This window comes from Eubalaena glacialis, chromosome 9 (genome assembly GCF_028564815.1).
Source record: "Eubalaena glacialis isolate mEubGla1 chromosome 9, mEubGla1.1.hap2.+ XY, whole genome shotgun sequence".
In the NCBI taxonomy this organism is placed as follows: Eukaryota; Metazoa; Chordata; class Mammalia; order Artiodactyla; family Balaenidae; genus Eubalaena; species Eubalaena glacialis.
This window is the reverse complement of record NC_083724.1, coordinates 57133918-57160973: the sequence shown is the minus strand read 5'-3', so window position 1 is coordinate 57160973 and position 27056 is coordinate 57133918. Positions and strand designations below refer to the sequence as shown.

Below are 27056 nucleotides of genomic sequence, written 5' to 3'. Positions count from 1 at the left end.
TGACCCTTAACTGTACTCCTTCAAGGTAGGAGAAGTCAGATGATCTCCTCACAGCAGCTCTGATCAGTTTCCAGCCAGGCCCCACTCTTCTCAAGGATCAGGATGGGGACTAAATAAAATACCTGCAATAATAGGCCACTTGAAGTTATCCCACAGCTCACTGATGCTCTGTTTTTAAATTCTTTTTTTCTCTCTGTGTTTCATTTTGCATCATTTCTCTTGCTGTGTTCTTCAAGTTTATTAATCTTTTCTTCTATAATGTTTGATTTGGGTCTTTTATCTTCCATGTTTCAGTTCAATACTCAAAAGAAAACCTCTACAGCTCTCTGGAGTTCTCTCTTTGTGCCACTCTCTCCTCTGATGTCTGGCCTGTGAGCCCCAGCTGCTTTGGTCTCCCAGACTCTCATTTCCTTTCTACACACTCAACCCAGGGAACCTGCCAGGCCCTGTCTCTCCATCCTTGTGCTGGAAATTCTCTCAAAGTAATTAAAGCTGGGGCAGTTGAAGAGTTTTGTTAGTTTCTCATCTTTCAGGGATCACTATCCTTTGTTGCCTGATGTCCTATGTCTTGAATTCAAAACACTTGTTTCATATTTTTGTCCATTTTCTTGGCTATTTTAGGTGGGAGAGAAAATCTGATCTGTTACTCTTAGTCAGAAGCCAAATGCCTGGAACAGATATCTATCCAGACTACCTGCCCAATTAGATACCTTGCTGAAAGACAGCACTAAGTAGCTAGCAGGTATTTACTTGTTTTTGCTTTGCATCTAACAACTGTCAAGTGCTAACTCTGGGTTGCTGAACACTAACAAGTCAGTGAGGAGTCCAGATATTTCTAATATTAGAAGTAGGTGCTATGTCAATAGTTACAAAAGACTGACAATTAAAGTTTTAAGTATTTATAGTACCTATATTACTTAAATTATTTTTCTTTCCATTTCTCATAAGCCCACCATAAAAGAAAAATATATTTCATTAAAAAGATACTACTTACTAATCTCAAAGCAAAAAACATATCTCTATAATAGAGATATATATGGCTATTATCACCGTAAGTAATCAAATTTAGCATCATCAATACTGAAACCACTCAATGTTATTGCTGCATGATGTCATAGGAAGTACAAAACACCTATGACAAAAATGTTTAACCAGCGGCCCGGGCTCGGCTGGTGGCGGGATGGCAGCAGTGTGGATGAAAGGCTCTTGGTGCTCCAGCCAGGCATCAGGGCTGTGCCTCTGAGGTGGGAGAGCCAACTTCAGGACACTGGTCCACAAGAGACCTCCCAGCTCCACGTAATACCAAACGGCGAAAATCTCTCAGAGATCTCCATCTCAACATCAAGACCCAGCTTCACTCAACGACCAGCAAGCTACAGTGCTGGACACCCTATGCCAAACAACTAGCAAAACAGGAACACAGCCCTATCCATTAGCAGAGAGGCTGCCTAAAATCATAATAAGGCCACAGACACCCCAAAGTACACCACCAGACGTGGACGTGCCCACCAGAAAGACAAGATCCAGCCTCATCCACCAGAACACAGGCACTAGTTCCCTCCACCAGGAAGCCTACACAACCCACTGAACCAACCTTAGCCACTGGAGACAGATACCAAAAACAACGGGAACTACGAACCTGCAGCCTGTGAAAAGGAGACCCCAAACACAGTAAGATAAGCAAAATGAGAAGACAGAAAAACACACAGCAGATGAAGGAGCAGGGTCAAAACACACCAGACCTAACAAATGAAGAGGAAATAGGTAGTCTACCTGAAAAAGAATTCAGAATAATGATAGTAAGGATGATCCAAAATCTTGGAAATAGAATAGACAAAATGCAAGAAACATTTAACAAGGACGTAGAAGAACTAAAGAGGAACCAAGCAACGATGAAAGACACAATAAATGAAATTAAAAATACTCTAGATGGGATCAATAGCAGAATAACTGAGGCAGAAGAACGGATAAGTGACCTGGAAGATAAAATGGTGGAAATAACTACTGCAGAGCAGGATAAAGAAAAAAGAATGCAAAGAACTGAGGACAGTCTCAGAGACCTCTGGGACAACATTAAACGCACCAACATTCCAATCATAGGGGTCCCAGAAGAAGAAGACAAAAAGAAAGGGACTGAGAAAATATTTGAAGAGATTATAGTTGAAAACTTCCCTAATATGGGAAAGGAAATAGTTAATCAAGTCCTGGAAGCACAGAGAGTCCCATACAGGATAAATCCAAGGAAAAACACGCCAAGACACATATTAATCAAACTGTCAAAAATTAAATATAAAGAAAACATATTAAAAGCAGCAAGGGAAAAACAACAAATAACACACAAGGGAATCCCCATAAGGTTAACAGCTGATCTTTCAGCAGAAACTCTGCAAGCCAGAAGGGAGTGGCAGGATATACTTAAAGTGATGAAGGAGAAAAACCTACAACCAAGATTACTCTACCCAGCAAAGATCTCATTCAGATTTGATGGAGAAATTAAAACCTTTACAGACAAGCAAAAGCTGACAGAGTTCAGCACCACCAAACCAGCTTTACAACAAATGCTAAAGGAACTTCTCTAGGCAAGAAACACAAGAGAAGGAAAACACCTACAATAACAAACCCAAAACATTTAAGAAAATGGGAATAGGAACATACATATCGATAATTACCTTAAATGTAAATGGATTAAATGCTCCCACCAAAAGACACAGACTGGCTGAATGGATACAAAAACAAGACCCATATATATGCTGTCTACAAGAGACCCACTTCAGACCTAGAGACACATACAGACTGAAAGTGAGGGGATGGAAAAAGATATTCCATGCAAATGGAAATCAAAAGAAAACTGGAGTAGCAATTCTCATATCAGACAAAATAGACTTTAAAATAAAGACTATTACAAGAGAAAAAGAAGGACACTATATAATGATCAAGGGATCGATCCAAGAGGAAGGTATAACAATTGTAAATATTTATGCACCCAACATAGGAGCACCTCAATACATAAGGCAAATACTAACAGCCATAAAAGGGGAAATTGACAGTAACACAATCATAGTAGGGGACTTTAACACCCCACTTTCACCAATGGACAGATCATCCAAAATGAAAATAAATAAGGAAACACAAGCTTTAAATGATACATTAAACAAGATGGACTTAATTGATATTTATAGGACATTCCACCCAAAAACAACAGAATACACATTTTTCTCAAGTGCTCATGGAACATTCTCCAGGATAGATCATATCTTGGGTCACAAATCAAGCCTTGGTAAATTTAGGAAAATTGAAATCGTATCGAGTATCTTTTCCGACCACAACGCTATGAGACTACATATCAATTACAGGAAAAGATCTGTAAAAAATACAAACACATGGAGGCTACACAATACACTACTTAATAACGAAGTGATCACTGAAGAAATCAAAGGGGAAATCAAAAAATACCTAGAAACAAATGACAATGGAGACACGACGACCCAAAACCTATGGGACGCAGCAAAAGCAGTGCTAAGAGGGAAGTTTATAGCAATACAAGCCTACCTCAAGAAACAGGAAACATCTCGAATAAACAACCTAACCTTGCACCTGAAACAATTAGAGAAAGAAGAACAAAAAAACCCCAAAGCTAGCAGAAGGAAAGAAATCATAAAGATCAGGTCAGAAATAAATGAAAAAGAAATGAAGGAAACAATAGCAAAAATCAATGAAACTAAAAGCTGGTTCTTTGAGAAGATAAACAAAATTGATAAACCATTAGCCAGACTCATCAAGAGAAAAAGGGAGAAGACTCAAATCAATAGAATTAGAAATGAAAAAGGAGAAGTAACCACTGACACTGCAGAAATACAAACGATCATGAGAGATTACTACAAGCAACTCTATGCCAATAAAATGGACAACCTGGAAGAAATGGACAGATTCTTAGAAATGCACAACCTGCCGAGACTGAACCAGGAAGAAATAGAAAATATGAACAGACCAATCACAAGCACTGAAATTGAAACTGTGATTAAAAATCTTCCAACAAACAAAAGCCCAGGACCAGATGGCTTCACAGGCGAATTCTATCAAACATTTAGAGAAGAGCTAACACCTATCCTTCTCAAACTCTTCCAAAATATTGCAGAGGGAGGAACACTCCCAAACTCATTCTACGAGGCCACCGTCACCCTGATACCAAAACCAGACAAAGATGTCACAAAGAAAGAAAACTACAGGCCAATATCACTGATGAACATAGATGCAAAAATCCTCAACAAAATACTAGCAAACAGAATCCAACAGCACATTAAAAGGATCATACACCATGATCAAGTGGGGTTTATCCCAGGAATGCAAGGATTCTTCAATATACGCAAATCAATCAACGTGATACACCATATTAACAAATTGAAAGAGAAAAACCATATGATCATCTCAATAGATGCAGAGAAAGCTTTCGACAAAATTCAACACCCATTTATGATAAAAGCCCTGCAGAAAGTAGGCATAGAGGGAACTTTCCTCAACATAATAAAGGCCATATATGACAAACCCACAGCCAATATTGTCCTCAATGGTGAAAAACTGAAACCATTTCCACTAAGATCAGGAAGAAGACAAGGTTGCCCACTCTCACCACTATTATTCAACATAGTTTTGGAAGTGTTAGCCACAGCAATCAGAGAAGAAAAAGAAATAAAAGGAATCCAAATCGGAAAAGAAGAAGTAAAGCTGTCACTGTCTGCAGATGACATGATACTATACATAGAGAATCCTAAAGATGCTACCAGAAAACTACTAGAGCTAATCAATGAATTTGGTAAAGTAGCAGGATACAAAATTAATGCACAGAAATCTCTTGCATTTCTATACACTAATGACGAAAAATCTGAAAGTGAAATTAAGAAAACACTCCCGTTTACCATTGCAACAAAAAGAATAAAATATCTAGGAATAAACCTACCTAAGGAGACAAAAGACCTGTATGCAGAAAATTATAAGACACTGATGAAAGAAATTAAAGATGATACAAATAGATGGAGAGATATACCATGTTCTTGGATTGGAAGAATCAACATTGTGAAAATGACTCTACTACCCAAAGCAATCTACAGATTCAATGCAATCCCTATCAAACTACCACTGGCATTTTTCACAGAACTAGAACAAAAAATTTCACAATTTGTATGGAAACACAAAAGACCCCGAATAGCCAAAGCAATCTTGAGGACGAAAAATGGAGCTGGAGGAATCAGGCTCCCTGACTTCAGACTATATTACAAAGCTACAGTCATCAAGACAGTTTGGTACTGGCACAAAAACAGAAATATAGATCAATGGAACAGAATAGAAAGCCCAGAGATAAACCCACGCACATATGGTCACCTTATCTTTGATAAAGGAGGCAAGCATATACAGTGGAGAAAAGACAGCCTCTTCAATAAGTGGTGCTGGGAAAATTGGACAGGTACATGTAAAAGTATGAAATTAGAACACTCCCTGACACCATACACAAAAATAAACTCAAAATGGATTAAAGACCTAAGTGTAAGGCCAGACACTATCAAACTCTTAGAGGAAAACATAGGCAGAACACTCTATGACATAAATCACAGCAAGATCCTTTTTGACCCAGCTCCTAGAGAAATGGAAATAAAAACACAAATAAACAAATGGGACCTAATGAAACTTAAAAGCTTTTTGCACAGCAAAGGAAACCATAAACAAGACCAAAAGACAACCCTCAGAATGGGAGAAAATATTTGCAAATGAAGCAACTGACAAAGGATTAATCTCCAAGATTTACAAGCAGCTCATGCAGCTCAATAACAAAAAAATGAACAACCCAATCCAAAAATGGGCAGAAGACCTAAATAGACATTTCTCCAAAGAAGATATACAGATTGCCAACAGACACATGAAAGAATGCTCAACATCATTAATCATTAGAGAAATGCAAATCAAAACTACAATGAGATATCATCTCACACCGGTCAGAATGGCCATCATCAAAAAATCTAGAAACAATAAATGCTGGAGAGGGTGTGGAGAAAAGGGAACACTCTTGCACTGTTGGTGGGAATGTAAATTGATACAGCCACTATGGAGAACAGTATGGAGGTTCCTTAAAAAACTAAAAATAGAACTACCATACGACCCAGCAATCCCACTACTGGGCATATACCCTGAGAAAACCATAGTTCAAAAAGAGTCATGTACCAAAATGTTCATTGCAGCTCTATTTACAATAGCCAGGACCTGGAAGCAACCTAAGTGTCCATCATCGGATGAATGGATAAAGAAGATGTGGCACATATATGCAATGGAATATTACTCAGCCATACAAAGAAATGAAATGGAGGTATTTGTAATGAGGTGGATGGAGTTAGAGTCTGTCATACAGAGTGAAGTAAGTCAGAAGGAGAAAAACAAATACAGTATGCTAACACATATATATGGAATCTAAGGAAAAAAAAAAAAAAAAAGGTCATGAAGAACCTAGTGGCAAGACGGGAATAAAGACACAGACCTACTAGAGCATGGACTTGAGGATATGGGGAGGGGGAAGGGTGAGATGTGACAGGGTGAGAGAGTGTCATGGACATATATACACTACCAGATGTACAATAGATAGCTAGTGGGAAGCAGCTGCATAGCACAGGGAGATCAGCTTGGTGCTTTGTGACCACCTAGAGGGGTGGGATGGGGAGGGTGGGAGGGAGGGAGATGCAAGAGGGAAGAGATATGGGAACATATGTATATGTATAACTGATTCACTTTGTTATAAAGCAGAAACTAACACACCATTGTAAAGCAATTATACTTCAATAAAGATGTTTAAAAAAAAAAAAATGTTTAACCAGAATCTAATCAAACCTTTAAATATAAGGAAGAATTAGGCTGTAAACTGTCATCCTAAAAGAAAGCTGGCTTCTTACAGAACTCTAATAAGGTGTTCAAGTCAATTAATCCTCATAAGTGCTAAGTGCTGGCAGATCAGGGCTAGAAGCCACTAGGTCAGTTATGTCACATAGCTATAATCACAAAACTTTCACCCCAACCCACGATCATGCCATAAGAAGGGCTGATGCTCTCCCAACTCATGAACACTGAGGTAACTAAAAGGCTGAAGGCCAAGATTCCACCTTCATGATCCTGGAAGAAGGGCTAGAATCCTGGCTTCTAAAATCTGGCCTTGCTAGACCCCTGGGTGCTAGCCCTGAATGTAGGTGATGTAGAACGGCACACCCACCACTGTTCCCGTCTCTGTCAGTTTCCTCTAAATGCTGATGTGAGCTTCCTACTCATTTGACTATACTGGCTCAATAAGAACCACCTTCAAGGTTCAAACAGGTGTTACAGAAACTAATTAAATGCCATTATGAGAAAACAATGAGACACATTTAGAATGTAGGATATTCTGTAAACAACTGACCTGACCAAAAAAAAGTTAATGTCATAAAAATAAGAAAAAAGATACAAAGATTTTTATAGGCAAAAGGTAACTAAAGAGAAATAATAACCAAATATAATTCATGACTTTTGAATGATTCTGACTGAAACAAAAGAGATAAAGGAAATTTGGTGACAACTGGGTTAGTCTGAATATGAATTGAGTATTGGATCTTACAGGGGATTTATCATTAATTTTCCCATGTGTTTGACTAAAGATGATGTGTTTATGTAAGAGAATGTCTCCTTTTTTGGAAACCAAGAAATAATGTAAATGTCCTTTAACAGAAAATCAGATAAATTATGATATATTCATACACCAAAACACTACTTATAAATCAATCCCAAATAAATGATTTCAGTTACTGGCAAATAAGATGGATGAATTCACAACATTGACTGAAAGAATCAAGACACAAAACATAGAATATGATTCTATTCATATAAAGTTCAAAATTAGGTAAAACTAAATTATACTTTTTAGGAACACATACGTGAGTGGTAAAACTGTAAAAAAAAAAAAAAAAAAAAAAAGGAAATGATTATCATGAAAGACAAAATTGGTTACCTTTAAAGTGTTAAGGAGGGGATGGGAGTCATGATTAGGAAGTGGCAGGAGTAAAACTTATATTGGCTGGCAATGTTCTATTTCTTGACTGAGTTGTGAAAAGATGGATGTTTATATTATAATTATTTGTAAAACTGTGAATACTTGGATTATGCACTTTCCTGTTTTTTATTTTACAATATGAAAGTTTAAAAGCATATTATAAACTCTATGCCAATAAATTTGACAGTGTATATGAAAGAAACCAATTCCTAGAAAAATACAACCTGCCAAAATGACTAAGAGAAAAAAAGTCTAAATCTTCTTCAGTCTATTTTAAAACTGAATTGAATTAGTAATCAAGAAAATTCTAGGCTCAGGTGGCTTCACTGACAAATTCAGCCACACATACAAAGAAGGGAAAAAGAGAAATCCTTCCTCAACTTGTCTTATGAGACAAGCATAACCTTGGTTAACCAGGAGAGAGAGAAAAAAAAAACTATAGCAAACTGTACTCATGAACATAGATTTAAAAATTCTAAACAGGGCTTCCCTGGTGGCGCAGTGGTTAAGAATCCGCCTGTCAATGCAGGGGACACGGGTTCGAGCCCTGGTCCGGGAAGATCCCACATGCCACGGAACAACTAAGTCCGTGCGCCACAACTACTGAGACTGCGCTCTAGAGCCGGCACTCCGCAAGAAGGGAGGCCACCGCAATGAGAAGCCAGTGCACCGCAGCAAAGAGTAGCCCCCGCTCACCTCAACTAGAGAAAAGCCCGGGTGCAGCAACAGAGACCTAGTGTAGCCAAAAATAAAAAAGAAATAAATTAAAAAAAAAAAACCAGAGCCTTAAAAAAAAAAATTCTAAACAAAATGTGACCAAATCAAATCCATGATGATGAAGAAAAATACGCTTTCCTTTTCTCCTTACACTACGTTAAATTTACTTTCTACACTTATCTCCTCAGTGAGAAGCAATGTGTTGAGGATAAGGATTTCCTACTTCACAAACAGATTATTGACAGTGTAATGAAGGCAGTGATTTATAACACTATCAGTGTATTACTTATACTGATAGAAATACTTTGATACTAACCTTGATGTAGCTGGAAACTATATTAGATGTTATGTTCTACAGAACCACTAAGTCACATTTTGAGGTCAAAATGGAATTTTATATTTAAGAAAGAGTTTTGAAGACTAAAAAGCACTATACACATTTTAAGGCATTACTCTCAGCATCTGATATAATCTTTTTATTTGAGCTAAAACATAAAGCTCAAACAAGTCAGGTATATTTGTTGTTTTATAATGTATCCCAAGTGTTTAGAATTGTGCCTGGCACCTGGCAGACACAAATATATTTGTTGAATGAATAATTTGTATTCAATTTTACTTCTAAAACCTGAATTATTTGAATTAAAGCAAGAAATTGATTTTATGTATGAGCTTTTAATTTGCTTGTTAACTAAGGCACACCCGCTAATTCAAAGGCAAGTCAACACTGATGTCTTAAAAAGAAAGGATTGTTTCCAAAAAAGGAAAACATTCTTCCTGATCTTCTTTTAAACAATAAAGAACCTAAATTTTAACTGATTTAATCTTCTTAACTTGTGACTCAATTTCCTACCACTGAAAAAAAGCTCACTTTTACAAACTTAAACACCCAATCTCCAAAATCTGCCCTTTAGATTTGTTTGCTTCAATCTATTAAAATGCTTTTAAATTTTATATTAAGGCTGATTCACAAATTATGAAAGGCACAATAAAGTTCATAAGTGTGTTAAGAACATCTTACGGTTTAAAAAAAACCCATTAGTTTTGGCAGTAAGTCTTAAAATGCAGACATCTATATCAATTACCTCGCACAACCAAACGCCATCAGTCGATACTTGTTATTTACTGCTACACAAGTTCCATCAGCAACATCTTGTGGCCAAACTCCATGAAGCTGCTAAAATTAAGAAAAATAGTTAAGATTTAAAGCATGTTCCCCAAATATACTTTTATCAATATAATTCTCCTTCGATAAACATAGTTTTATAAGGCTTTATATGGTTCTTTATGTGGTTTGATCTGGATAGGAAAACATTCCATCAGAACTACCATCTGCATTTTCTCCCTTAAAAACCTCAATTTCATTAACTGGTTCAATAAATATTCCCAAATGAGCTCAGTCCACTGCTAATCTATTCATAAAACGCTAAAAAATGGATATCTGACCTCTAAATTCAAATTAAATGAAGACGACTTTCCTATTAAAATGTAAACCTCTTCATGGTAGAAACTGCATCTAATTTGCTCACTATTATTATTCTTGTCACCTAGCATATAGTGTTGAACTTTTCTGATCCATCGAAAATGGTCGATTTTATTTGGTCTATCCTTTAGAAGTGATTAATGATTTGTCAATTGCTTACTATTCTCTATTACTCCTTTGCTTTATAGTACAGTGGTTAGTAGCATGGTATCTGGCAGCCTGACATAACATCTCAGATCTACCTGACTTGTTAAAATGATTATTTGACCTTTCCAAGCTTCAGTTTTCTTATCTGTAAACTACCTCTTAGAGTGTTTTGAAAATTAAATGAGAACTTACATACAAGTAACCCACTTAATACAATGCCTGGAATTCAACAAGTTAAGCTTCAATAAATGAATGATATTATTATTAAGCTTTATATGCTACTTAATTCTGAATACAGATACAGAATAGATTCAGCTCCCTTGTCTGTTTTTTTTTTAATTATCCTTATTTACTTATTTACTTATTTATTTACTTATTTACTTATTCATTCATTTATTTATTTATTTATTTATTTATGGCTGTGTTGGGTCTTCGTTTCTGTGCGTTCTCCAGTTGCGGCAAGTGGGGGCCACTCTTCATCGCGGTGCGCGGGCCTCTCACTATCGTGGCCTCTCTTGTTGCGGAGCACAGGCTCCAGATGCGCAGGCTCAGCAATTGTGGCTCACGGGCCTAGTCGCTCCGCGGCATGTGGGATCTTCCCAGTCCAGGGCTCGAACCCGTGTCCCCTGCACTGGCAGGCAGATTCTCAACCACTGCGCCACCAGGGAAGCCCCCTTGTCTGTTTTTATTTGTCAAATCAAGGGCATCCTAGATCATAAATTTCTAAGGCAAAGGTCATCATGACTGTTAGTTTAGTAAGCACAAAAATTAGCACACTACAATACAGCACTGGATTATTTCTGGATTATCACGATAGTAAAATTAGATGATCCAATATAATCAAACTGTTTGAAATATAATACTATAGATTTTATTTAATTCCTAAATAAACTATAGAATCTACTATCTAAATATGGAATATTTGCTTTTTTGTAGGAATTTTATTTATTCTTCAATTTTAATAATAAAACTAGACATTATTTTAGTTAACAAAAATGGCAAAGACAGCATTGAGCATTATTTCTTTGGACTGCTGCCTCGACTGAAATTCGTTTATTCATCCCTATAACAAAAATTTTCCAGGTGCCCACTATTCACCAGGTACTGCTCTAGGTGCCAAGGATACTGCAGATATTCAAACATACCAAAATCCCTAGCTATATCCCTGCTTTACATTTGTTAAGAGACTGACAAGTTTAAAAAATTGTACAGTATCACATGGGAAGTTAGTAAATGTTACAGAAAAAAATAAAACAATTAAGGAGAAGAGAGTGTATGGGGGAAGGATGTAATATTAAAAGGTCTTCCCTATGAAGGTGCCTCTTGAGGAAAGTACTTTAGGAGATACAGCAGTAGAAAGGCCCTGTCACAGTAGCATTTCTGGCATGTTCAAAGAACACCAAAGAGGCCTGTGCAGATGGAGTGGAGTGGAGTGGAGTGGAGTGGAGTGGAGTGGAGTGGAGTGGAATGGAATGGGGGAAGGAGAAGGAATAAATGAGGTAACAGATGAAATAGGGGGCCAGATTTATAGGGCTTTGAAAGTCACCATAAGAACTTTGGCTTTTTCTCCAATTCATATATGGGGAGTCATTTGGAGTGTCTTTAATTTTTTTAACCCTTTCTATTATGAATTATAATACATTACAGAAAAATACAAAAGCAAAAATGTACATCACAATAATATCACAAAGTAAACACTTGTGAAATTACCACTCAGGTTAGGAATTACCAGTACCCACAAGTCCCCCAACAGTGTCACTCCTGATCAATATTATCCTCACCTCTACCACAAAAGAAACAATATCCAGACTTACATAGTAATCACTTCCTTCTTTTCCTTTAAACCATTAACACTTAAACATGCGTCCACACAGAACTGATTCAGAGCTGCCTATGTTTTTAGTTTTCCTTCCTTTTTATATAAAATAGAATCATAGCATGTACTCTTTTGTGTCTAGCTGCTTCCACTAAACCTGTTTGTGAGATTCATCCATGTTGTTGCATACAGCCTTGTTTGTTCATGCTCACTGTCATGTCAAACACTGGGCTTTTAGCTCACTGGGCCTCTGGCCTCCCCTAACCAGTCTTGTTAGCGCTTTACAGTCTTTTTAGCTCTCCAAAGCTGTTAAGCACATTCAAAAAATATTTTTTCTCCAGCTCTTTTAGCTGTCCTCAGCAGGTTTTGTCCTAAATATCTTGTCCTACTGAAGGGTTCTGAGCAGAGGAGTGGCATAATCTGACATATTTTAATACATTTGCTAACTGGATTAAACAATGCCAAACAGAGGACTTCACTGGCAGTCCAGCGGTTAAGACTCCACGCTTCCACTGCAGGGGGCGTGGGTTCGATCCCTGGTCAGGGAACTAAGATCCCGCATTACCGCTCGGCACAGCCCAAAAAAAAAAAAAAAAAAAGAAAAAGCAATGCCAAACAGGATTTTTATAAAGCACTTAAATAATGTCTGATATAAATATGGCATTAGTGTATTTCCCAATTACCAGTAATACAAATGTATTGTTTTCTTGTAATTTATAGTTTCTACTTATAACTTATTTAATAATGTTTCATCTACTTTTCATTATTTTAGATCCTTTACTAGAAAACTTTCTTTAACCAAATACTAATACAAGCTGATATTCAGAAATGAGTCAATCACTTTCCAGCTCTAATATTTTTGTTTTCAGTTAAAACATTTAAATCCCAAACATATGTCAACAAAATGAAGAGGCAATCTACTGAATGGGAGAAAATATTTGCAAATCATATATGTGAGAAAAGACTGTATCCAAAATATATAAAAAACTCATACATTTAATAGCAAAAAAAATTCTGATTAAAAAATGGGCAGATGATCTGAATAGACATTTCTCCAAAGAACACACAAAGAGAGCCAAAAAGTACCTGACAAGATGCTCAACATCACTAACACCAGGGAAATGCAAATCAAAACCACAATGAGGTATACCTCACACCTGTCAGAATGGCTATTATCAAAAAGACAAGAAATAATAAGTGTTGGGAGGATGTGGAGAAAAGGGAACCTTTGTGCACTGTTGATGGGAATGTAAATTGGTATGCCACTAGAGAAAACAGTATGGAACTTCCTCAAAAAAGTAAAGTTAGAACAACCATAAAATCCAGCAATTCCACTTCTGGGTATTTATCCAAAAAAAAAAAAAAAAGAAGAAGAAGAAGAAAAGAAAACACTAACTTGAAAAGACAACTGTACCCCCATGTTCAATGCAGCATTATTTACAATAGCCAATATATGGAAACACCTAAGTGCCCACTGATGGATGAATGGATAAAGAAAATTTGGTACACACACACACACACACACACACACACACACAGGAATATACAGGTGACCCTTACAACATGGGGGTTAGGGGCACCTACCCCCGGCACATACAACTTTACAGTCGGCCCTCCATATCCTTGGTTCTGCATCTGTGGATTCAATCAACTGCAGATCGTAGAGTACTGTAGTATGTATTTACTGAAAAAAACCCAGGTGTAGGTGGACCTGCACAGTTCAAATCTATGTTGTTCAAGGGTCAACTATATTATTTAGCCATAAAGAAGAATGAAATCTTGCCTTTTGCAACAGCATGGATGGACCTTGAGGGCATTATGCTGAGTGAAATAAATCAGACAGAGAAAGCTGATACCATATAGAAAAATATGCCCTTGAAAACTTAAAATCCTTTCCATTAAAGAGAACAGACTGAACATGAATATTTAGCTTCTCTGACTCTTAAAACCCCAACTTTTATAACGGAAAAGATTTTTTTCAAAATGCATATGTTGGCAAGGACAAAGAATGGGAGAGGAGGTGGTATCAGAAAATTCTGGAAGCTGGGAAGCCAGTGGATGAGTAGAATCCTTAACTAGCAGTAATGATGTTGAAAAACAGCCACATTTACATTGTAAGGTACACAAAAGGCCTGGGAATTTAAATGTCTCTCAAAAGCTGAACTAAAAGCAGTAGGATTGGTTTAAAGCCTGTTTAATCAGTAGCTGGGACTGCCTACCTCCCAGTCTGAGCAGCTAAGAAATACCCCACCTCCACTCCAACAGAAAACTGGAGTTTTTCTTTAGAGGAAAACAAAAAAATCTCAGTGGTCTCTAGACCACACCAAAAATAGGGATACATGGGAGTTTAATCCTGAATTTGGACCCTCTAGTCTAACTCTTCCATAACTCAAATCCCAAAATACTGGGCCAGCCAGGTACATATTCTCTGAGAAAGACTGCAGGACTCTTCTCCAACAGACACTGGATATGGAGCGGGGAGGAAAAGAAATAACCCAGTTAGCTCACCCTATGATGAAGATCACACAACCAAACCCACCAAAGCCCACACAGCCTTCAGTGAATCCAAATTTTTATTTTAGGTCTCTGTCACAGCAACTAAATTCATATATTAATGAATCAAATATTAATTAACCATTAACTCTGAAAGGATCTAAAAATAAAGGAATATAGGAAATCCACAGGATGATAATGATGGACAGCCTAAAAATGCAACTGTGTTAAATAGGTATGTATAGTAAGCAATCGTCCAGAAGGCCAGAAGGCTCCAAGAGAAATTTATTCAAGAAGATGAAACGGATACTAATATAATCAAAGTCACAATAACTATATTGGGAAGATGGGAAGAACTTACAGACAGGGTGGGGGAACAGGGAAGAGGGAAGTACATGGTCATTTTCCACAATGGGAAGTCAATGAACACAGCCTAAAAACTAAAAATTACAGGAAATACTCAGAGTAGTGGAGATAAATAGCAAAATCATCAGTGAAGGAATAAAAAGTAGTTGCCTCTGAGAATGAAAACTGGGCATGAAGAGAACAAGCAGGAGGAAAGGAACTATCATTTTTCATTAACATGTCAATAGAATTGTCTACTTACACTATTTATATGTATAGTTTTGATTAAAAAATTAACCCCTAAAATCTTAAATAAGGAAAATAGGGGAGGGGTTTAATAAAGACTAAAATTAATAAATGCAAAATTAAAACATAAACATTCCAAGTTAATAAGTCATACCTCTGCAGTAAATCTACTTGACACTGGTGTGATAAATCCAACTTTACCATCATTAAACACAACAGCAAACCCATCAAGTGTGGCACAGTATTCCATGTCTCTAATGTGCACATCTGCAAAGCCCAGGAATGAACCTGCTGATGAAAAAAAAAGTACATGAAATATGAATATAAATATAGTAAATTAATTCTCTTATATTTTTGCTTGCAAACCATATAAGGACAGTTAAAAGGGCAAACATAATGACCTAACAACACTAAACAATTGAACTACTCCTTCCTACTCTCTCTCTCTCTCACACACACACACACCCTCCTCCCTTGCATGATTAATTCCAAAGTAGAAAAACCAATGTTCATCCATAAAAAATATCTAACTAGTTTATATAAAATATTAAACATCTGGTTCTGTCTCATGAAAAAAAGTGTAACTACCTCTAGATGACTGGAGGTCTACTGAAAAGGGTACTGTACAAAGATTAATAGCTTTCCTCCCATTTGTCATTCCTTCCCAGTGAATAAGATGAAGAAGTCCATCAGAAGTAGCAACCAGGAGATCTTCCAGCACAGACTGCAAACTGTAGAGAAATAAGCAATTTAGAATCAATTTCCTTTTAAGAAAAGCATATTGGGAAAGCAATGAATATGAGTATAACTGCTCTGGAGAATATTCATGCAAAGATCATAAAACCACTTACAAAACTGCCATTTATCTACAATTTAGCTATATATCAGCTTTATCTATGTATAATTCAATCTAGAATCAGAAATTCTGAAAAAAATGAAAGACCACGCGTTGCTGTAGTCACAAACCTGATGAATTATGTTTAAAAACTAGACGTACTGAAACAGCAAATTAGAAGATGGAAGGATAAGTGACAGCTGACAAGAAAGGAAAGAGACAGAGAAACCAATGACAGAATGACAATCGGAGACATGGAGTGTAGAGGTAACAATCCTCTAACCCTGTCCAACAGAACTTTCACCAGTAATGGAAATGTTCTGTATGTACTATCCAACACGGTAGCCATTAGCCACATGTGGTGATTGTACACTTGTAATATGGCTAGTGTGACAGAAAACCTAAATTTTTAATTCTGTTTATTTTATCTGTAATTTACATTTAAATCACTTCATTTGACTAGTGGCTACTGTAGTGGAGAGCATAGTTCTAGACCACAGTATTTCTAGGGTATCAAAGAATCTCACATTGTGCATCTATTCAACAAACATTTAATTAAGCCTGAACTCTGTGACAGGCACTATGCTGGGCTGGAGATTCAGAGGTGAATAAAATACAGTTTCTCCCTGCAGAAGACCTCTCAGTTGACTAAGTAGTGAAAAGTAATTATGTAGTATGATCTCAGCACTTATTGATACTTGCAGAGAGATTTAACAATTACGACTGCATGGCAATAAATGCCTAATTTGTTTACTCCTATAATGCCAAGCCCCTAGGGCAATGTTAGTTACATATGGCACCAAATGTTTGTGGGAGGAAAGTCAAGAGGGAAGGGGAATCCAAAAGTGAGGCTACAAAGATAATGGCAGAGAGAAAGAAAGAGAACCAGCGGAAACTGGTATCAAAAAAGCCAAGGGAATAAGATGGACTTAAGAAAGAGTACTCAAAAGTATCAAATGCTGTAAAAAAAAAATTTAAGTATAAGAAAGAATGAAAAATGTAATGTCTATTTATATACTCTATTATGTACTGTTAAATTTCCTTTCATAATTAAGAGTCTATTTCAGAAATATTTTAATCCATAATGGTGAAAAGAACGTTAATGTTTTCTTTAACTTTTAATTCTTTGGAAAGTTGAGTTCAATGACTTATTCCACCACATATTTCAGATAATGAAGAATTCACTGTACTTTCTTCCCAACTATAGGAGTATTAAAAAAGATAAGAGTAACATGTCACCTTACTTAGCTCCATCTCTTGAACTTCAGAGCATTTGCAGTCAACTACAATTCCCAGTTTAATGAAAGTTCACCTTTTAAAATATTATATATTCTTTTATTTCAAATTTATATTTTAGTGGTAAAATTTATGTGTAGCATGTGGTGGCTAGAATATAAAAACTTTGTTTTAGACCTGATACAAGAGAGGCAATTTAGTGGAGGAGTCATTGGTTTACCAGTGATTTTCATTCAGCAGGAGTCAGCCTCGGTTTTTTCAAACCACATTCTCCCTCTCCCCAGCTTGTATCTCCCTGGAAGAATCACTGCATATGACGATTAGGAACAAGATCAAGGTTACCCTCCAGTAGTTTAATTGCCTGCTAGGCAAAACTCAACACTCCTCTGACAAAGTTAACAGAATTCAGAATCTCTACATCATCATCATCCACAGTACTGTGATAAAAAATGACCAGATGTCTGAATAAACAGGAAAATGTGACCCAGAGTCGAGAAAAATCCATCAATGTAAATAGATTCATAAACAATCCTGACGTTGGAATTAACAAATAACTGTGACAAAAATGATAAACAATCTATAAAAAAAAAAAAAGATCCTCCTCGTTTAATTGAAAGTAAACAAACTTTCAATTAAACAGTTGAAAGTAAACAAACTTTCAATTAAAGGCTGATGTCAGATGTTAAAGTATTGAATATTTCCATGAAGTTTAGTAAATAGGCCTTGTTTCAAGTCACCCAAGGGTCTGTCCCCACCGATTCCCATTCTCACAAAGATTTAAGAACTAAAGGATTAATTCTTGCCATCTGGGGGATGTTAGGACCCTGTACCAATAATTTATATCCTATGTCTTCATATGTTGTACTGATTTTTATTGAAAATCACCCCTGGGTGTAAGTACACACAAAATACACATAAAGATACTCTAAGTTATGCCCTTAGAGAGCCTCTACAATCACTGACTTCTATGGGCTTTATTAACAGCTATGTAGTATACCAGAGGTGTTTGTAATTGCTGTTGTTGTTTAATTTAGGATCTTAGAAGTAGAATAATAGGATTTTGGGAAGAGAACAATAGGATTTTGGAATCTGATTAATCAAATATTCTTAATATAAAATGAATAATTCATAAGTACCGATTCTCAAATATGTAAATATGTTTAATACCTAATTAACATTAAATACTATATATACTACATGGGTCTTTCGAAGTGCCTGGGAAGAAGGAAGATAATAAACTGTAGTATTTATTAGTATTAGTTAGAAATAGACTAAGAGTTTTAATTATAAATTATATCAGTACTTTTTTCTTTTTTAAAAAATTTTATTTAACTGATTTATTTATTTTTGGTTGTGCCGGGTCTTAGTTGCAGCTGGCGGGCTCCTTAGTTGTGGCATGCAAACTCCTAGTTGCGGCATGCATGTGGGATCTAGTTCCCTGACCAGGGATCGAACCGCATCCTCCGCATTGGGAGGCGAATTCTTAACCACTGCACCACCAGGAAGTCCCAGTACTTTTTAACTTTCTATATATTCTCTATCCTCAATTAATAACAAGGTGTAGATGCTTAACATTAATCCAATTCTTTCTTCAATCAAAAATTAAAAGATGGCAGACTCTTGCAATCTTACGCCTATAAGCAACAGCATAATCACTGTCCCTAACTTTATTTGACTAATTTTTGGTAGTGGGAGGGAAAACAGTTGGTTTAAAGGCCAAGTTTCATGCCCCCTCACTCAATTCAAAAGTATACAGGAATTCTCCAATCAAATTTTCAGGAGGTACATGTTACAGGTGCTAATAATAACACTGCTCTGAAATGCAATTATTTTACTGAAGTTCTGAGAGAAAATGAGAGATTTCCAATCATCTAAATTAGTAGATTAAAAACTAGCACCTGACAAGTTAAACTTGTACAAGACAGCAGGAATTCTTTTTTTAAAGGCTCTTTTTCTATCCCATATCCATGAACCACACAGTTTTTGCCACCAGGTGGAGGTAGAAAGCCATGCTTGTACAGTTCCATCCAACTTGGAACACAGACATTCAAAATTCCTTACACAAGTTACACTCTTGAAAAGGATCTCTATTCTGAAATAAAATCTGAGATAAAGAGTAACCTGAACTCAATCTCCTGTAGCCCTGATCACATTTAAACAAATAACAACAAAAACAAAAAGGCATTCTTTTTCTCTGAGGAGACTTAAAGTAAAAAAAAAGATAGATTAAACAAGGCAAGACAATAGCCAGCCACTTGTATACAATTCTATTTAACATGTTCTAGTATCTGTACTGTATTCTAACAAGAGAAATGATGAAGGAAGCCTTTCATTAGAACTGTGAATCAGAAGAATTTAAGAAACATATGTATTACATTCATATAGTTTAATATATTCACGTATTGTATCCATATAGGTCAACACTTAATAAGACTACATAGTAAAAAGTCTTTTTTCCAAAACTGTCCCCCTAGCCACTCAGTTCTCATGCCCAGTTTCTTACGTATTCTTCCAGAACAACACATAAATTACCACCACCAGCTCGCTTTAAAATAAAATAGTAGCATTTTTATGTACAGTATACCTCACTTTTTTTAACCCAACAACATATTTGGGAAGTTTTTTCAAGAAAAAGTGCCCCCTTTTTTTTTTCAAATGCATATGAGTATCTTTTTAAGTAACATGTACTATGTTATACCATTCAAACAATTCTAGATCTTATCAAAAAATATAAATTTCTAAATAAAATTACAGTTGGTATACCCAAATTGTGGGCTTTATTACAGTAATTTAAGTATAATAAGGTACCATCTGTAAAATTTTACATTTTTTATAAGGGCTAATCAAGAATTTTTAGGACTAAAAAAAATGATCCTCAATGCAAAGAAATAAAATCAACTTTCTTACTGCTCATGCGATTAACAAACTACACTGTATATTGTCATCACAAAATGCTAAATTTAACCAAAGTACTGTACCTCATGATGGGTGCTTGCAAATCCAATATTTTCCTCATCTCTAAATTTAATGCTGGGGCACACTGTTCTTCCTTAAAATGGGGTGTCCCCTTCACTTGTGGACTTCCTCTAAAAAAAAAGCAAATACGCAGGATTAAAGAGAAAGATACTGAATTCTCCTCCACTCTGTGACTAACAGCAAATCAAATAAAGTAACACAATCAAACATAAAACTCAGGTGTTCATCCTTTAGGTTCTCAAATGAAAAACATACTTAAATTCCACTATAGCAGATATATCTATTTATCAATTAGAAATAAATGTGTCTGACCAGTGTAACTTATATTGGGGGGGGGAGTGGGAATGGAGGGAGAAGAGGGAGAAGAGCAAAGAATCTTAGGGAAAAAAGCAGTAAAGACAGAAGTTAATTCTCAAGGGAACCAACAGACATCTTATTTAAAATGACTGACAGCCCTTTCTGAGTTGAGCAACTACGAAACTTATACACCATTCTATTATACAGTGCATGTCCGAGGTGATCCAAATCGTCACCTCATCTTCCCTTGCTCCACACCTCATTCTTGATTCCTATCCTTTAGGTATGTATCAGACTTAAGGTCAGATTCAGGGATGCAATTAGGAGATGTTTGACATTAAGTGGCAAAATGGGTAAATTCGAAAACTCCTTGGCACTAAATGGCTGCACTAGAGTGGCTAGGTCAATGCCAACATAATTGAGCTGTCACATACAAGCCCTCAAAAGGACTATAAAGCTGTTTTGGAATCTTTATATCCATATGGCATTGGACCATTCTTTCTCAATGCCTGTGCTAGAATTTAACAGCTATCTGTCTCTTCTCTTACTATCAGCTACCACTTACTCTAGGCAACAATTAGCCTGCCTACATCATCTTTCCTTCTCATCACCTACAATCCTAGAAACCAATTTGTCAATACTATTAAAACTAAGTGCAAAGAATCTAACAAGTTAAGGTTCCTAGCTTTGTGAAAATTATTTGGATGCTCAGAAAATTATTTAGATGCTTACTTATTAGTTTTAGATGACTTTCCATACAGAAACCTGGTGGTGCTTTATTACTATCCTCCTCTGCTACTGCCATGACCTGGAATATTTGATTCCCTCTACGTGTCTGAATGTCTAAATTGGCTAATGTTTAACCAAACATGTTCATGTTCAATTAGTATGTTTGATATGACAGCCCTTAAAAGGACACCATAAGTTATTAGTTTACAGGAGTCATATCTGAATTGCTAACCACACAAAACACTGTGATGAATTTCCTGAGATGTTCTCCATGTACATCTAGTTTTAAAGTTATTATTCAAAGTAATACATACACATAAATAGTCAAACAGTGCTAGAAGGCTTATGACAAACAAAAATTACTGAAGTAGTCTTCTTTCAGTGAGGAGGCAACCAGCTTGAATTCTTTGAGCTGTTATCTTCTTCTATTTACCTGTGTATTTTTTAAACCATGTGTTTACACTGCTTTAACATCATTAATTTTAGATATTATTAACTTTTTACTCTCATTTACCCATTTTTTCCCATCCTCCCAACATAATTATACCAAACTGTTTTCATTATGATGATTACATAAATATTTTTCACTTCTGGGTCAAGTAGTGTTCAGTAATCTTTCCTTAAATAACTTGATAATTTTCCACATGCTTTCATTTGCTTGGTTTTCTTTAAACTTATACCTAAGTCATCTCATACTCCTTAATAGCTCTGACAAAACAATTCTCAATATAATCTTCTATGTGGTCAAACCTGCTACATAGCTTATCATTTCCATTTCCCCCCCCCCACCCTTGGAGGCATCCCTCTTTATGCCCAATGCCCTACTAAGTCTAATGCACAGCTATCAACATGATATTTACTTTGTCATCATCCTTATGATTTCTTTGCTTCTTTCCTATGTTGAATCCTTTATTTTATAGATCCTGTATCTTCCTCGGTTCACATATTCTTGGGGCTTCCTGGAAAGGTGCATGAGAAGTAAACTTAGAACTCTCAAGTCTGAAATGTCTCTATTTTATTATGACACTTGAATGAATGTTTGTCCCTTCAAAAAAGACTATGATAAAGTTGTCTGAAAAGACATTTCTTCTGCCACTGTTCTATATCCTGGGAGGGTCTGTCAAATGTTTCTTTTAATGCTTTTATTGAATTTTTAATTTCTGCTATCATACTTTTCATTCCAGGAACTTTCTCACACCCACCTCCCCTTTTTTCTTAGAGCACCAATTTTTTTTTTTAATTAGGCCATACCTGTTTAAGGTAGTTAATTTTCATTTCCCCAAAGTGTTTTTGCTCCCTGTATTGCCTGTTTCCTCTGAGTTTCCTTTTTTCTGTTGTGTGTCTCTATTTTACATTAGAAACTTTCCTAAGATGGCTAGCATCTTTCTTCATGTTCAAGAGGTTAATGAGAAAAAACTAATTATAAGCTCTATGTGTTCAAGTTTGGTTGTCAACTGGTGGACCTCAGGGTAGGCATTTTTGTTGAGGTCTTCCAATATGAGAGGATGTTGGGTCATTCATCTGGAGTGATTTAATTTCCATAGGAAGAATCCCTCAATCAAGTACAGAAGCCAGAAGTCTGGAGCCAAGCAGGGGAAGAAAGCTTGACATCCTATTGTTCAGTACAACAACTTTCACTTAATCCCCATCTTTAGTTTAGCATCTCATCCTTGCCCTACTCTGTGTCTGGACTCCCTCTGGTACAACAACTTTCACTTAATCCCCATCCTTAGTTTAGTATCTCATCCTTGCCCTACCCTGTGTCTGGAATCCCTCTGGTTTAATCAGACATCCTGTCTCCTGTGAGGTGAGAACACAGAAATCCTATTCCTTATTCAGATTTTTCAAACAATCCCCATTTATGGCCCCTGGTTCACTCCTATATTCTGTGGTACTAGTGCCTGAGCCATTCTAGGGTTTTGCAGATCAAACAAGTTGCTTTTCATCAATATCATATATGTAACCTTAGGCTCTCAGGTTTGATATTCTTCCTAAGTCATTTATTTTTTCTCATCCAATTTTTAGGTCATGGGTTAGAGATACCTCCAGCTCTCATTAAAGATGAAAACAGTATTTCAACTTTTTGTTCTGTTGGTGATTTTCAAGAAAAAGGTGGAAACCTCATTACCCATCTTGAAACTGGAAACTATTTTCCTTTATATAAATACTATCATTTATTAGAGCTAAAAGTATTATGATAAGAATTTCATAGCAAATTTAAGTAAATCCTGACTTCTCAATGACTTCCATTATAAAATTAGGAGATAAACTTCACAGTATAATTTCCATCCCTTCCTCCAAACATACTAAAATGCAGTAAACTGTTAAAAATTACATGAAAAAAAAAAAATCTAACTTTCTGATCAAAAATATTATTACTTATAGTTCAACAGTAATTTGAGAGTATTGCATCAGATTTTTGTAAGGGAGAGTCAAACTATGCAGAGCACTGAATGCCAGGAGGAAAAAAAGCAATAAATTGAAAGGTTACCAAGTATGAGTGTACAAAACGTTCTGCACACATTATGTCCACTGATTGATTACAATCCTTTGAGTCAGGCGTTATTATCCGTATTTTTCCAGAAAAGAAACTGAAGCTTCAGTTTATTATTAAGAATTTTGTTTATGGTCACAGAGCTAGTAAGTGAAGGAGTTAAACTGAAAACTAGTAGAGTTAAAGAGACTAATAATAACCTTTGTGTACACAAAGAAATATTACAATGAATGCTAAAGAATGCATTGGTGATAGAGTGGGGAGGGAGTAGTCTGTAAATTAACTAGGAGGCTTAATAAGAATACACAAGGGCATCTACTAGCAGTGGCAGCAGAAATGTCTTTTCAGACAATTTTATCATAATCTTTTCTGAAGGGATATGATAAAAGCATAATGAGAATTATAGTTCCCGCTCATTAACAGAGGCTTCTGAGAGACAGACAGATACAATCACATTGTATGCACACCTGGTTGTCATTCAAGCTATTGAAACATAATATATTCTTCATTCTTGGGCACACAGAACTGTGCTTTCCTCACCACTTAAAATTAGGTATGGCCATGTGACTTACTTTGGCCTATAAAACACAAGGGGAAGTGACTTGTGTCATTTCTGGGCAGAGGCTTTAAAGAGCCAACAGTTGGTACACAATGCTCTGCTTTTATCCTCTACTGCAGGGACTTAGCCTATGCTGACTTACACAGTACAGCTGTCCCTTGGTGTGTGCAGGGGATTGTTTTCAGGACCCACCATGCATACCAAAATCCGCTGATGCTCAAGTCCCACAGTCAGTCCTCTTTATCTGTGGTTCTGCGTTCACAGATTCTACCAACCGTGCATCATGTTGTACTATTTGTGTTTACTAAAAAAAAAAAAGTGCATAAGCGGAGCTGCACAGTTCAAACTCATGTTGTTCAAGGGTCAACTGTATACCACATCAAATAACTGAGAGTTGTTAGACTGTGGTCCAGTAAAACTCAACAAATTAATAGTTTGTGATTATTATTCATGAGTGATTTTATTAACTATGTAGTCTGAGGAGCAGGAAGAAAAAAGAATGAAGAAAAATGAACACAGCTTAAGAGACTGTGGGATACCACCATACATACCAACATAAATATAATGGGAATCCCAAAGGCAAGGCAAGAGGAAGAGGCAGGAAGAATATTTGAAGAAATAATGGTTGAAAATGTCCCAAATCTAATAGAAACATGAATCTAACCATCCAAGAAGCTTAGCAAACTCCCAAGAAGGATAAATTCAAAAAGATCCATACCAAGATACATTGTATTCAAACTACTGAAAGACAAAGAGAATCTTGAAAGCAACAAGAGAAGTGACTCATCATATACAAGGGATCCTCAATAACATTAGCAGCCAATTTCTCATCAGAAACCATGGAGGACAGGGGCAGTGGGATGACAATGCAAATGCTGGAAGACAAAAAAAAGTTAACTAAGAATTCTTTAACTAGAAAAACTATCCTTCAAAAATAAAGGAGAAATTAAGAGATTTTCAGATAAACAAAAGTTGAGGGATTTTGTCACAAGCAGATCTGAACTACAAGAAACACTAAAGGGAGTCCTTCAGGCTGAAATGAGAGAACACTAAACAGTAATCCAGAGCCATATGAAAAAAATAAAGAACACCAGTAAAGGTAACTACATAGGTGAATATAAAGCCAGCAATATTGTATTTTTGATTTGGAAATCCACCTTTTTAACTATATGATTTAAAAGACTAATGAATGAAAAGATAATTCTAAATCTACATTATGGGCACACAATGTATAATGATGTAATGTGTGACAATAAGAACATAAAAGGGGAAGGATGAAGATGTAGAAGAATATAGTTTCGTTACTGAAACCAAGTTGTTATTAATTCAATCTAGGTTGTTGTTAAGTGTAAGATGCTACGTAATCCCAAGATAACCACTAAAGAAACATCAAATATACAGAGAAAAGGAAATGAAAAAGGAATCAAAATTAAACACAAAAGAAGACAATAATGAAGGAACTGAGGAACAAAAAAGATACGACACACAGAGAACAAATAGCAAAATGGCAGTTCTTCCTTATCAGCAATTATTTTAAATGTAAATGGATTAAACACTTCAATTAAAAGACACATTGTCAGAATAGATTAAAAAAAACATATGATTCCATTTCTAAGTTTTCTATAAGAAACTCAGTTTAGATCAAAAGAAACAAATAAGTTGAAAGTGAAGGATGAAAAAAGATACTCCATGCAAATTGTATAACTAAGAGCTTAGTGGTTACAGTAATATTTGACAAAATACTTTAAATCAAAAATTGTTACAAGAGATAAAGGACATTACATATTGATGAAAGTGTCAATCCAGCAAGAAGATATAACAATTATAAACAGATAACACATGTAACAACAGAGCCCCAAAACACATGAAGCAAATACTGAAGCAACTGAAGGGAGAAATAGTTCTAAAGTAACGACTAGACAATAGTTCTAAAGTAACAACTGGACAATACCCCACTTTCAATAATGCACAGAACAACTAGACAGAAGATTAGTAAGGAAACAGAGAATCTGAACATTATAAACCACTCAGACCTAAGATGTATACCAAACACTACCCAGTAACAGCAGAATACACATTCTTTTGCAAATGTACATGAAACATTCTCTAGGATAGAACATGTGAGGCCACCAAAATGCCTCAATAAATTTTAAAAGATTGAAATTATCTTCTCTGACCACAATGAAATGAAACTAGATAGCAATAACAGAAGGAAAACTAGAAAATTCACAAATATGTGGAAATTAAACAACACCTCTGAGACAGCCAACAGGTCAAAGAAAAGACCAAAAGGAAAATTAGAAAATACTTTGAGACTAATGAAAATGAAAACACAACACCATAGGGGGCAGTGAATGCAGTGATCAGAGGAAAATTTACCGCTAAAATGCTTGCACCAAAAAAGAAGAAAAATCTCAAATCCATAACCTAACTTTACACCTTAGAAGGATCTAGAAAAAGAGCAAACTTAACTCAAAACTAGCAGAAGGAAGGATATAATGAAGACTGAAGCGGATATGAACAAAAAATAGAGAATGGGAAAACAATAGAGAAAATCAAGCAAAGCAAACGCAGTTCTTTGAAAACATCAACAAAACTGAAAAACCTAAGGAAAAAAGAAAGGAAGATTCAAC

The 27056-nt window shown here is 35.9% G+C and overlaps 1 protein-coding gene across 8 annotated transcripts in view; it reads right to left on the bottom strand.

The window, feature by feature from the left end:
• RIC1 (RIC1 homolog, RAB6A GEF complex partner 1) overlaps positions 1–27056 on the bottom strand; it is a 164366-nt gene that overhangs the window by 62458 nt on the left and 74852 nt on the right. For 5 of the 8 annotated variants that reach the window (XR_009702088.1, XM_061200396.1, XM_061200400.1 and 2 more), the window contains 4 exons: positions 20347–20454; positions 15886–16028; positions 15452–15588; positions 9853–9944 (listed from right to left, as the gene is read on the bottom strand). Coding sequence is in view for 7 of the 8 variants with exons in the window: in XM_061200396.1 (XP_061056379.1) it covers positions 9853–9944; positions 15452–15588; positions 15886–16028; positions 20347–20454 (480 nt within the window). In the remaining variant the exon portion in view is untranslated. Of the gene's footprint in view, positions 1–9852; positions 9945–15451; positions 15589–15885; positions 16029–17588; positions 17645–20346; positions 20455–27056 lie in introns of those variants that run through there. The other 3 variants (XM_061200397.1, XM_061200398.1, XM_061200402.1) reach the window with 3 other exon arrangements.